The sequence below is a fragment of the Ranitomeya variabilis genome, chromosome 6, assembly GCF_051348905.1.
Source record: "Ranitomeya variabilis isolate aRanVar5 chromosome 6, aRanVar5.hap1, whole genome shotgun sequence".
NCBI classification, from domain to species: domain Eukaryota; kingdom Metazoa; phylum Chordata; class Amphibia; order Anura; family Dendrobatidae; genus Ranitomeya; species Ranitomeya variabilis.
Genome location: NC_135237.1, coordinates 580784540 through 580799043, shown reverse-complemented (window position 1 = coordinate 580799043; position 14504 = coordinate 580784540). Strand labels below are relative to the sequence as shown.

General features: G+C 49.1%; 1 protein-coding gene across 11 annotated transcripts in view; it reads left to right on the top strand.

Annotated features, from left to right (window-relative positions):
* The window catches only part of LOC143783165 (kinesin-like protein KIFC3), a 314549-nt gene that overhangs the window by 193219 nt on the left and 106826 nt on the right, over positions 1–14504 (top strand). For all 11 annotated transcript variants that reach the window (XR_013217103.1, XR_013217101.1, XR_013217102.1 and 8 more), the window contains exon 10: positions 9350–9497. Coding sequence is in view for 4 of the 11 variants with exons in the window: in XM_077271524.1 (XP_077127639.1) it covers positions 9350–9497 (148 nt within the window). In the remaining 7 variants the exon portion in view is untranslated. The remainder of the gene's footprint in view (positions 1–9349; positions 9498–14504) is intronic.

The window sequence follows — 14504 nt, the reverse complement described above, 5'->3', positions numbered from 1 at the left end:
CAAGGCTTAGCTCGAGCACACACTTCACAAGACTGCACAAAGGTACGCACATCCCTAGACAAGGAAGGCCACCAAAAAGACCTGGCCACCAAGTCTCTAGTACCAAATATTCCAGGATGACCAGCCAACACAGAAGAATGGACCTCGGAGATGACTCTACTGGTCCAATCATCCGGAACAAACAGTCTTTCTGGTGGACAACGATCCGGTTTATCCACCTGAAACTCCTGAAATGCACGTCGCAAGTCTGGGGATACGGCGGACAATATTACCCCATCCCTAAGGATACCAGTAGGCCCAGAGTCTCCAGGAGAGTCAGGCACAAAACTCCTGGAAAGAGCATCTGCCTTCACATTCTTTGAACCTGGCAGGTATGAAACCACGAAATTGAAACGAGAAAAAAACAACGACCAACGAGCCTGTCTAGGATTCAAACGCCTGGCAGACTCAAGGTAAATGAGATTCTTGTGATCAGTCAAGACCACCACACGATGTTTAGCACCCTCAAGCCAATGACGCCACTCCTCAAATGCCCACTTCATGGCCAAAAGCTCCCGATTACCCACATCATAATTGCGCTCGGCGGGCGAGAATTTTCTAGAGAAGAATGCACATGGCTTCATCACCGAGCCATTAGAACTTCTCTGTGACAAAACCGCCCCCGCTCCAATCTCGGAAGCATCAACCTCAACCTGAAAAGGAAGTGAAACATCTGGTTGACACAACACAGGAGCAGAAGAAAACCGGCGCTTAAGTTCCTGAAAGGCCTCCACGGCCGCAGGAGACCAATCAGCAACATCAGCACCCTTTTTAGTCAAATCAGTCAAAGGTTTGACAATACTGGAAAAATTAGCAATGAACCGACGATAAAAATTAGCAAACCCCAAGAACTTCTGAAGGCTCTTAACAGATGTAGGTTGTGTCCAGTCACAAATAGCCTGAACCTTGACGGGATCCATCTCAATAGTAGAAGGAGAAAAAATGTACCCCAAAAAAGAAATCTTCTGGACTCCGAAGAGACATTTTGAGCCCTTCACAAACAGAGAATTGGCCCGCAGGACTTGAAACACCTTCCTGACCTGTAGAACATGAGACTCCCAGTCATCAGAAAACACCAAAATATCATCCAAATACACAATCATAAACTTATCCAGATATTCACGGAAAATATTGTGCATAAAGGACTGAAAGACTGACGGAGCATTGGAGAGTCCAAAAGGCATTACCAAATACTCAAAATGGCCCTCAGGCGTATTAAATGCGGTTTTCCACTCATCACCCTGTTTTATCCGCACCAGATTATACGCACCGCGAAGATCTATCTTAGTGAACCACCTAGCCCCCTTAATGCGAGCAAACAAATCAGTCAATAATGGCAATGGATACTGATATTTGACTGTAATCTTATTCAGAAGGCGATAATCTATACAAGGCCTCAGGGAACCATCTTTTTTTGCCACGAAAAAAAAACCTGCTCCCAGAGGGGACGAAGATGGACGAATATGTCCCTTTTCCAAGGACTCCTTAATATAATTCCGCATAGCAGTATGCTCTGGCACTGACAGATTAAATAAACGACCCTTAGGGAACTTACTGCCAGGAATCAATTCTATAGCACAGTCACACTCTCTATGGGGAGGTAGCGAATTGAGCTTAGGCTCCTCAAAAACATCCCTATAATCCGACAAAAACGCAGGGATCTCAGAAGGAGTAGATGAAGCTATAGAAATCGGAGGTGCATCATCATGAACCCCCTGACATCCCCAGCTTAACACAGACATTGTTTTCCAGTCCAGGACAGGATTATGAGTTTGTAACCATGGCAGACCAAGCACTAGTACATCATGTAAATTATAAAGTACAAGGAAGCGAATCACCTCCTGATGAACGGGAGTCATGCGCATGGTCACTTGTGTCCAATACTGCGGTTTATTCATAGCCAATGGTGTAGAGTCAATTCCCTTCAGAGGAATAGGGACTTCCAGAGGCTCCAGACTAAAACCGCAGCGTTTGGCAAATGACCAATCCATAAGACTCAGGGCAGCGCCCGAATCCACATAGGCATCGACGGAAATGGAAGACAGTGAAAAAATCAGAGTCACAGACAAAATGAACTTAGACTGCAGAGTACCAATGGCAAAAGATTTATCAACCCTTTTTGTGCGTTTAGAGCATGCTGATATAACATGAGCTGAATCACCACAATAAAAACACAATCCCTTTTTCCGCCTATAATTTTGCCGTTCACTTCTGGACTGAATTCTATCACATTGCATAGTCTCAGGTGCCTGTTCAGAAGACACCGCCAACTGGTGCACGGGTTTGCGCTCCCGTAAACGCCGATCAATCTGAATGGCCATAGCCATCGACTCATTCAGACCTGTAGGCGTAGGGAACCCCACCATAATATCCTTAATGGCCTCGGAAAGACCATTTCTGAAGTTTGCAGCCAGGGCGCACTCATTCCACTGAGTAAGCACCGACCATTTCCGAAATTTTTGACAATATATTTCCGCTTCATCATGCCCCTGAGAGAGGGCTAACAAAGCCTTTTCAGCCTGAATCTCCAGGTTGGGTTCCTCATAGAGCAATCCCAATGCCAGGAAAAACGCATCCACACTGAGCAATGCAGGATCCCCTGGTGCCAATTACAATCTTGACCTGTTGAGCAGGGTCTCCAGAGGAGCGAGATTTTAAAGAAAGAAACAATTTACAATTGTTCCTGAAATTCAGGAAGGTAGATCTATCTCCAGAAAAGAACTCTGGAATAGGAATTCTAGGTTCAGACATGGGAGTGTGAACAACAAAATCCTGTATGTTTTGAACTTTTGCCGCGAGATTACTCAGGCTGGAAGCCAAACTCTGGACATCCATGTTAAACAGCTAATATCAGAGCCATTCAAGGGTTAAGAGGAGGTAAGAAGCAGCTAGACAGCAATTAAGGGCTAGGCAGCAAAACTCTGAAGGAAAAAAAAAAAATAAAAAATAAATTTCCCTTTAACACTTCTTTTTCTCCTGCTTCAGCCCAAACAATTAACACTTTGTGGGCCGGCTATACTGTCATGAATCCCAATGGCTAGGGATAGCAAGGGACAAGCAAAGTAATACAAAATATCGGACGAGCTCTAGGGTGATGGAACCTGGGCTGACCGCTGCCCTACGCCTGACAAACGCAACTAGAGATAGCCAGGGAACGTGCCTACGTTGGTTCTAGACGCCACGCACCAGCCTAAGAGCTAACTAGTACTGCAGAGAAAATAAAGACCTCACTTGCCTCCGGAGGAATGAACCCCAAAAGGTATAGTTGCCCCCCACATGTATTGACGGTGAAATGAGAGGAAGGCACACACATAGAGATGATATATATAGGTTCAGCAAATTGAGGCCCGCTGTAAACTAGAAAGCAGAACGATACAAAAGGGGTCTGAGCGGTCAGCAAAAAACCCTAATCAAAAAACCATCCTGAGATTACAAGAACCCATGTGCCAACTCATGGCACATGGGGAGAACCTCAGTCCACTAGAGCTACCAGCTAGCATAGAGACATTCTAAGCAAGCTGGACAAAAAAACCAAACAACTGAAAATCAGCACTTAGCTTATCCTGAAAGATCTGGGAGCAGGTAGGCAGGACCCAAACAGAGCACATCTGAATACATTGATAGCCGGCAAGGGAATGACAGAAAGGCCAGGTAAAATAGGAAACACCCAGCCACTGATGGACAGGTGGAAACCAAAGGCCGCAACCCACCAAAGTCACCCAGTACCAGCAGTAACCACCAGAGGGAGCCCACAAACAGAATCCACAACAGGTGTCCAATTGGTCTATATAAACGATTGGTGGTGGCAGCTAGTGGTGGCACAGAGAGGTAGAAAAAAGGGAACACCGTCTATTTAAGTCCTTGTTGGTTTATTGTCAGGCAGCATAAACCAACCCATGGGAACAAGAACTCAGTCTTTCTGGCTACAACAGGAACAAAACAATAAAAGGAAAACGATAATGCTGCAACACAGTCCGAATTGTGCGGGTGGCGCCTCGCTCTGGAGCAGCCCAGGTTCAGTCTGTGATCGGCGAGCCACAAAGCCTCTGGAGGCTCCTCTCTCCTGGCTAGCCAAACGCAGGCTCCCTGTAGAGCTGGCTTATTTAATCCTAAGCCTGTGATAGATCACATGATCATGACCTCACGCAGGTCCTGGCAGGTCTGCCAGGGGTCATAAAGTGGAGCTTCTCCCTCCCGCTCTATGAAGGTCCACATAAAACCAGCCCTTTATGCAACTCAGCCCTCACAACACGCAGTGTGCTGGAGAAAAATGCTCTGGATCCATATCACTGACGCTGTTAAGCGCAGTGACACATATCTCCCTGCTACCGCCCTGCCAATGACTCTGATATATATTTTCCATGTGCTGGAATCGGAGGTGTATACCCCATACGCTCACTGCGAGCCCCCAATAACCGGCCTAGTAGTGGGAGCAGCCGCGGCCTCGTCCATCACTCGTCAGGCAAATGTTCTGACGATTGGAGGCAGCAGAGTTGTGTTCCTCTAACACAAAACAGTGCTGGGATCTGCGCGAACCCCCCACCCCCATCTGGGTATCTTTGATTATATCCATGCTATGTTCCTATCTATAGAAGCATAAAATCGTGATAGGAAATATGACCTTAATATGTCCCGCCTGGGACCGCCAGGGGTGAAGATATTGTGGAAGTTGGCGATCCCATAATTCTCTGAAAGATCCAGCCACAGCCCTGTTGTAAGTCCCCGGGGGCGGTATATGGAGGTAACTTGTGTTAATAAAAGCAAATGCTGAACTAGGACCAGTGTCAGTCCCGGGAGATGCAGTTCACTGTGGTTCTGTCCGATTCCAAAAACACAGAGCTCATACGAGTCGGCGCCATTTCCATGACACACGTTTAGTACATTTCTTTTGTTTGTTTTTTTTCTTATGTAACTGTATATATCGTATTGTTTTTTTGTCCATTTTGTATCTTGTATATCTTTAATAAAATAATATAAGAACAATCAAAAGAAATGCACTAGACCTGTGTCACAGAAATGGCGCTGTCTCTAATGGAGGGGAGCTCTTCATGTTTGGATCTACAGCGATCTGTATCTTCCGGGACTCACACTGGTCATAGATCGGCATTGGCTTTCATTACCAGTCACACTCACATACTTCCCCTCCGGTCACTCATAACAGTGATGGTTAGTGATGTGGCTCAGTCTCCAAATAATTCTGGGATCTTCCCTGGTATCTTCACCCCTGGAGGTCCCAGGTGAGAGATATTAATGCCATATTTCCTATAACAATTGTGTCTTTCCGTAGATGGGAAACAGCATAGATATTGTCATCCACCTGTCCGATATTAGAGGTGCTGCCGGGACCGCCCAGTGATGTAAGATAATGCATTATGTTCTCCCCTGCATTACAACCCCAAAAACACATCTCTTATATCTCTATATACCTATGCCATGCATAAAAGGAGCCTGCACTCCAGCAGTCTGCAGGCTTTTCTGGTCACAGAAGAAATCGGGAGATTGCCCTCACTGTCATCTGTGCCTGATCAGCATGCAATGCAGTCCGTTTTAATTACCTGTTCACAGCAGGATCCTCGTCAGAACGGTCATGTGGAGGTTAATAAAGTGTTAGTCTTGCTACAGTATTCACTATGATACCTATGAGATGGCTTTATAGACTGCAACTACATCTATGACAATCCCATCATCTGCACCTCCCCCTCCGTACATCCCATCATCTGCACCTCCCCCTCCATACATCCCATCATCTGCACCTCCCCCTCCGTACACCCCATCATCTGCGCCTCTCCCTCCATACACCCCATCATCTGCACCTCCCCCTCCATACATCCCATCATCTGCACCTCCCCTCCATACATCCCATCATCTGCACCTCCCCCTCCGTACACCCCATCATCTGCGCCTCTCCCTCCATACACCCCATCATCTGCACCTCCCCCTCCGTACATCCCATCATCTGCACCTACCCCCCCACATCCCATCATCTGCACCTCCCCCTCCGTACACCCCATCATCTGCGCCTCTCCCTCCATACACCCCATCATCTGCACCTCCCCCTCCATACATCCCATCATCTGCACCTCCCCTCCATACATCCCATCATCTGCACCTCCCCCTCCGTACACCCCATCATCTGCGCCTCTCCCTCCATACACCCCATCATCTGCACCTCCCCCTCCGTACATCCCATCATCTGCACCTACCCCCCCACATCCCATCATCTGCACCTCCCCCTCCGTACACCCCATCATCTGCGCCTCTCCCTCCATACACCCCATCATCTGCACCTCCCCCTCCGTACATCCCATCATCTGCACCTACCCCCCCACATCCCATCATCTGCACCTCCCCCTCCGTACACCCCATCATTTGCTCCTCTCCCTCCATACACCCCATCATCTGCACCACCCCCTCCATACACCCCATCATCTGCACCTCCCCCTCCGTACATCCCATCATCTGCACCTCCCCCTCCATACACCCCATCATCTGCGCCTCTCCCTCCATACACCCCATCATCTGCACCTCCCCCTCCGTACATCCCATCATCTGCACCTACCCCCCCACATCCCATCATCTGCACCTCCCCCTCCGTACATCCCATCATCTGCACCTCCCCCTCAGTACATCCCATCATCTGCACCTCCCCCTCCGTACACCCCATCATCTGCGCCTCTCCCTCCATACACCCCATCATCTGCACCTCCCCCTCCGTACATCCCGTCATCTGCACCTCCCCCTCCGTACACCCCATCATCTGCGCCTCTCCCTCCATACACCCCATCATCTGCACCTCCCCCTCCGTACATCCCATCATCTGCACCTACCCCCCCACATCCCATCATCTGCACCTCCCCCTCCGTACATCCCATCATCTGCACCTCCCCCTCAGTACATCCCATCATCTGCACCTCCCCCTCCGTACACCCCATCATCTGCGCCTCTCCCTCCATACACCCCATCATCTGCACCTCCCCCTCCGTACATCCCATCATCTGCACCTCCCCCTCCGTACATCCCATCATCTGCACCTCCCCCTCCGTACATCCCATCATCTGCACCTCCCCTCCGTACATCCCATCATCTGCACCTCCCCTCCGTACATCCCATCATCTGCACCTCCCCCTCCGTACATCCCATCATCTGCACCTACCCCCCCACATCCCATCATCTGCACCTCCCCCTCCGTACACCCCATCATCTGCGCCTCTCCCTCCATACACCCCATCATCTGCACCTCCCCATCCGTACATCCCATCATCTGCACCTACCCCCCCCACATCCCATCATCTGCACCTCCCCCTCCATACATCCCATCATCTGCACCTCCCCCTCCGTACACCCCATCATCTGCGCCTCTCCCTCCATACACCCCATCATCTGCACCTCCCCCTCCGTACATCCCATCATCTGCACCTACCCCCCCCACATCCCATCATCTGCACCTCCCCCTCCGTACACCCCATCATCTGCGCCTCTCCCTCCATACACCCCATCATCTGCACCTCCCCCTCCGTACATCCCATCATCTGCACCTACCCCCCCACATCCCATCATCTGCACCTCCCCCTCCGTACATCTCATCATATGCACCTCCCCCTCCGTACACCCCATCATTTGCTCCTCTCCCTCCATACACCCCATCATCTGCACCTCCCCCTCCGTACATCCCATCATCTGCACCTCCCTTCCGTACATCCCATCATCTGCACCTCCCCCTCCATACATCCCATCATCTGCACCTCCCCCTCCGTACATCCCATCATCTGCATCTCACCCTCCGTACATCCCATCATCTGCACCTCCCCCTCCGTACATCCCATGATCTGCACCTCTCCCTCCGTACATCCCATCATCTGCACCTCCCCCTCCGTACATCCCATGATCTGCACCTCTCCCTCCGTACATCCCATCATCTGCACCTCCCCCTCCGTACATCCCATCATCTGCACCTCCCTTCCGTACATCCCATCATCTGCACCTCCCCCTCCATACATCCCATCATCTGCACCTCCCCCTCCGTACATCCCATCATCTGCATCTCACCCTCCGTACATCCCATCATCTGCACCTCCCCCTCCGTACATCCCATCATCTGCACCTCCCCCTCCATACATCCCATCATCTGCACCTCCCCCTCCGTACATCCCATCATCTGCATCTCACCCTCCGTACATCCCATGATCTGCACCTCCCCCTCCGTACATCCCATCATCTGCATCTCACCCTCCGTACATCCCATCATCTGCACCTACCCCTCCGTACACCCCATCATCTGCGCCTCTCCCTCCATACACCCCATCATCTGCACCTCCCCCTCCGTACATCCCATCATCTGCACCTCCCCCTCCTCCACTGTGCTGCACATAAACTGCATCTCAGTTTACCTTCCCGTAACAGAGGCATCGTCTGTTGTCTGTGCAGGAAGGGGAGGAGGTGAGCTGTGACATCTCCCATTGACTACTATGGTAGAGTGTAGTGAGCATGCCCTGTGCAGGAAGAGGTGAGCTGTGACATCTCCCATTGACTACTATGGTACAGTGTAGTGAGCATGCCCTGTGCAGGAAGAGGTGAGCTGTGACATCTCCCATTGACTACTATGGTAGAGTGTAGTGAGCATGCCCTGTGCAGGAAGAGGTGAGCTGTGACATCTCCCATTGACTACTATGGTAGAGTGTAGCGAGCATGCCCTGTGCAGGAAGGGGAGGAGGTGAGCTGTGACATCTCCCATTGACTACTATGGTACAGTGTAGTGAGCATGCCCTGTGCAGGAAGAGGTGAGCTGTGACATCTCCCATTGACTACTATGGTAGAGTGTAGTGAGCATGCCCTGTGCAGGAAGAGGTGAGCTGTGACATCTCCTATTGACTACTATGGTAGAGTGTAGTGAGCATGCCCTGTGCAGGAAGAGGTGAGCTGTGACATCTCCCATTGACTACTATGGTAGAGTGTAGCGAGCATGCCCTGTGCAGGAAGGGGAGGAGGTGAGCTGTGACATCTCCCATTGACTACTATGGTACAGTGTAGTGAGCATGCCCTGTGCAGGAAGAGGTGAGCTGTGACATCACCAGTTCACTTCTGTGGCAGTGTGTAGCGAGCATGCCCTGTGCAGGAAGGGGAGGAGGTGAGCTGTGCCCATCTTCAGTTGTAAGTGGTGGGTCCTGTGAATATTCTTGGAATACATAGTCCTACTCTCCACAAGTCTGGTGCAGTCACTCTGGTTTCCGGGAGGTGATGGTCCTGGTGGTCCTCGCTGCTTTAGAGAACGTCTCACCAGTCACGTGTCGCCATCTTCTTGCTCTGTCTCCAGATTTTGGCTTACGAGTCTCAGATTGGCAAACTGAAGGGTGAGCTGATGCAGGAGGTCCACCAGCTGGAGGCTCAGAAGGAGGAGGCCATAAAGGAAGCCTCTGAATGTTCGGAGCAGCACATGGAGCAGCTGAGGCAGCAGCTCGTGGGTGAGTCCTGCAGATTAATCCAGTGTTACCAGTACAGCCACGATAATGGTGCAGAACTGGGACCGGCACCTGACCGGATCCTGAGATAATCCCCTGCTCTGTGCTGCATGGGAAGAAGCTCATCCGGGGCCTCCTGATTCAGCGAGCTCTCCAGAGCAGTAACATCTATGGTGGGGAAACCTGTCTGCACTTTGTATATATATGTATACACTTATGTCCAGTATTATTTGGCCAGTGAGGCAAGATTTGTCATTTTAGCAGTTTTCCAAAACGTGTTCAGGATCCAGTTCTCTAATCAATCTGGATATAAAGCACTGCTCCTCTTCCTCCTCTTCCTCGTCCCATCACTGTGTTTATCCTCTTAATATATTGCAGTCATCCCAGTATACTGCGCTGTGCACTCACAATTGCTCATTTTCCCTTCTACCCAGATAATTCTTCTCCTTTCTCTGCTCTATGTAGAAACAGTCTCTTGTCCCTGCATTTATCATTCCTCTTTTCACCTCTTGATCCAGCTGCTGCTCCTCCTCCCTGCCAGGGTCATGAGTTATGCAGGAAGAATTGACCTCCTGTATCTACATAGAGCTTAGACCTGATGGAAAACAGAATGCACAATGCCGTATAGTATGCTGACTGCAAAATCTAGGTCTGTAGCTGACTCCTGATCCAGCATTTGCTTTTGGTAGCTGTTGCTGTGAACCCACAACATGCGGATAAAGGAGTTCTCAATGGAAGGGAAACTGACCATTAGCCTGTGTCATTTTAATATGACAGGATGTTCTTAATCCCACAAATTCCTAAAACTAAAGGGCTCTGGTGACGGACTGGCTCTGCGGCAGCTTGCAACAGTTCCATAATTATTTGGTGCCTGGTTTTTCCCATGGAGTCAGTATATCTCTGAGCACAGAAGGCAATAAGAGTGTCCTTGGTCGTCTGGTAATACCAGGGCTCTCCCAACGTAGCCATCATTGCCAAATAAAAGAGAGGATGGAAAAACAAGAAAAGGGCAGGGTGTAACTGCTACACTTACACTAATGTCCCAGATAACAAATATTAAACCGCTGAGTCTGCTTCCTTAAAACCTTGCACAGAATTCTCCAAGAACCATGCACGTTTTCAGCGACAGGATGATTTCTCAAACCAGATCCCTGATGGTCTGTAAAGTCCCAACTCTGCCACCAATTTGTCAGAGATTTGATTAGACATAGACAGGACTTTTTGTGTCCCATAAGTCTCTGGTATCACAGGCCGGGAAGGTCACGAGTACCACCCACTGTGATCTGTGGAGCGAACGGCTCTCTGCTGCCCCCTATCATCTGGACAATTACACGATCGGCCGACGATCAATGGAGAAAGCCGAAGGCTGTTCGCACCACTAGGCGGTTATCGGAAACTAATGGTGAGCGTACGGCGTATACCCCTCCGGATTCCAACACGTGGAGTAAGTGTATACGTCCCAGTATGGTCTCTGCTGACTCCACGATAGCCCCAGACTACTCACCGCCACCCATCTGTCTCGGTCGATTGGACACAGTACGGTAGCTATCACTTCGAGGCGTAGTTTACAGAACAGAAGGAACAGGACTATTAGTCCAAAGGGAGGCGGTGTTTATGAAAAATATACAAAAGATTTTACAATGGGGGAAAAAGCAAGAGATTACCAATTAACAGAACTTACTACACCGATCGCAGAGACGATTCAGTTTAGCCAAAGGGGAGTGCTTTGATTTGGCCGTCAATAACGGGATCCCTACATACATGACATGTATCTCCCTGCATGAACACAGATCATAATTAAGCTTGATCTTTTATCAGACCCTGTGATGACCTCCTAAGGGCGCGGTTGTGGGCTGCTCTCAGCCTTTCATGATTTTACGAATTCCCAACTTATTCAATAACTCCTCATAGAGCGATCTCAGAAGTTTGAGACTGATGTCCTCTTTTGTATCAGGATTTTATCTATGCTTAGAGACCAAACATGGCTTATCTGCAGGTGGTCACATGGCCCCTATGGATTATGAGAAAATATATATCCTGTTTCCTGGGTTAATGTACATCTCATTAGTATCGGATGGATGGAAATCCCAACATTCTGCTGTGTGTATTCTCCCGCAGACACATTGTCGGTGCTGACTTATTGTAACTGCAGTGACCGTGGCTATTTGTAAGGAGTGCAGGATCTTCCTTTGATCCTCTCACAACCTAATCGCCTTTTCCTGTCTCTCTGTCTATGGACAATACACATCCTCTTCAGTCACCTGGGCACAAAGAGGCATGCTTGCTTCTTTAATGAGGTTCCTTCACATCCCTTTGTGCATTTTACATAAAGGCAGCTTGGAGTGCTAGCTCCTGTCTCCTCATGGCAAGTTGGAGAGGAAAGAAAAGGGAGGGGGGATATGAGGGCCCTCAGAAAATATTAAAAATCCTTATGACAGGCTGAAAAAAATGAAAAAAAAAATCCTTCAGAGAGCAGAAATGTTAGAAGCGACCAAATCAACAGTTTGTACATTATGCTAAAACAATCAGTGCACTGGTGAGCTCGGGAACTCAGAAAGGCCTGGATGTCCACGGAAGACACCAGCGGGGGATGTTCTCAGAATCCTCCCCATAGTGAATAAAACGCCCTTCCTCCCAGTGACAACTCTCCAGGAAGTTGGGGTCTCAATATCGAAGACCATCATTAAAAAAAAAAAAAAACTTCATAGGAGCAAATACTGAGAGGTCACCACAAGGTGCAAACCATTCATCAGCCAAAAAATAGAAAGGCCGGATTAGACTTTACCAAAAAACTTTTAAAGAAGCCGCCCAGTTCTGGAAAAGCAAAACTAAGATCAACCTGTATCGGAATGATGGAATAAGAAAGTCTGGAGAAGGCTTGTAGCAGCTCCTGATCCTCGGCACATCCTGTGTAACACATGACGGAGTCGGTGTGATGGCGCGGGCATTCATGGCTGCCAACGGCACCGGATAACGAATGGTTATAGATGACGGGACTGAAGACAGAAGCGTCTGGATGACTTCTGTGTACAGGTGTCACGCACAGTGAAGGAAAGACTAAGTGCAACACGAAGGGATGAGGGTATGGGTGTCATGTCGGACGCTGTTCAGACCAGGTCGTCCGACAGACAGCGGTAATTCCGCTTTTGACCACTATTTGCTCTATTTGTCGGCTAGATTTTGTCTAGCTGTTCCGGGGTTAATTTACCTGATCCTCGGATTGGAAGCTGGGCCATGCCCATTGCCTTTAAATAGTTCTCCTGATCATTGGGCGTCGCCGATTATAGCTTCTGTCTTGTGCGTTGTTATCTCGGTCTGGAGTGGTGAGCTAATAGTTGGAGAATCGTTGCTGGTGGTGTATATTCCTTCGTCTTATTTACTCCTTCCTATATTTGTATTTATTTTGCCCTGCACATTTATAGTGTATTCCTGAGTGACTGCGGCGTGGTGTATATTTTCCTTTATCCTTGTCTGTGCTAACTGTGGGTATTTAAGTATTACCTCTTCACTGGGTGGAGGGTGGAGGTTTCAGCCTAGGGCTGAGCTCAGGAGTTAGGGTGAGGTTTGAGGCCTGAACATGCACACCATCAGTGTAAACTACAGGTAGAGGGTCAGTCAGGATTTCCCTAGTCTTAGGGAAACTGCAGGGGCCCGGGTTATTAGCTCTCGCTCACCTAGTCTCTCCCTGACATTATAATCGGCCCAACAACAACAAAGAAAAAAAAAAAAAGGGGTTTCTTTTTTTTTGTTTTGTCATGGATCTCATGACTTCCATAACCCGCCAGTTGGAGGCGCTGTCCCTACAGGTCACTGAGTTGAGGGGGGCAATGCAGCAACAGGGACTAGCAGTGTCCAATGTGCAAGCTGGAGCGACAGGAAGAGTTACTGAGCCTAAATTTCCATTGCCTGAAAAATTTGCTGGGGAACGCAGTAAATTTGTTTCTTTTCATGAAGCTTGCAATCTATATTTCCGTATGCGCCCGATATCTTCGGGTAATGAGGCTCAGCGTGTGGGCCTGGTGTTGTCATTGTTAAGTGGGGATCCCCAAGCATGGGCGTTTTCTTTGCCATCTGATTCTGCGGCATTTGTCTCTGTGGAGAGTTTTTTTTCTTCTCTTGGGAAAATCTACGATGAACCTGACAGAATGGCTCTGGCAGAATCTAAGATACGCTCTATTCGCCAGGGGGAGCGAGTTGCAGAGGATTACTGTTCTGAATTTCGTTGCTGGGCGATCGATACCCAATGGAATGATGCAGCATTGCGGAGTCAGTTTATACATGGGATTTCTGGAAGGGTTAAAAAAGCCCTTCTGATGTACGAGACTCCTGCTTCTCTAGATTCCGCCATGAGTCTGGTTGTCCGCATTGATCGCCGTTTGCGTCAGGGGGAGCATGAGACACCGCCTATGGGAGAGGGTTTAGGTTCACGTGAGGTTGCTGCAGGTGAGCCCACGGAGCCTATGCAAATCGCAGGGGTGTCACATGTAAAGCGTCCAGTCCCTGAGCTCAGGAGGCAGGGAGCCTGTTTTTACTGTGGTAAAACTGGTCATTTTATTAACATCTGTCCTCTGCTGCCTAAGAAAAACGCAACGGCGGAAAACTTCTGAGCTCAGAGGGTGTGGAGGAGACCAGTCTGAGCTTATATATATCCTCCATGGTGGTTTCTCAATGCATGCTCCCTGCTAAGGTTTTTGTTGCTGGCAGTGAGATACCAATTACTGTTTTTGTGGATAGTGGTTCAGCCACAAATCTCATTGATGAGGGGTTTGCGCGCACAGCAGGTTTTAGGATTGAAAAACTGTCTCATCCTATCCGCGTGGTCACCATCAATGCTGCTCCTCTCTCTCAGGGGGAGATTACTGAATTTGTGGCTGAGGTGAAACTCCACATTGGAGTTCTACATTCTGAGCGGGTTACATGTAAGGTGTTCAGGAATCTTCCTGCTCAGGTGGTTTTGGGTTTTCCTTGGTTGTCTATGCACAACCAGGTAATTGACTGGAAAACTCAGGA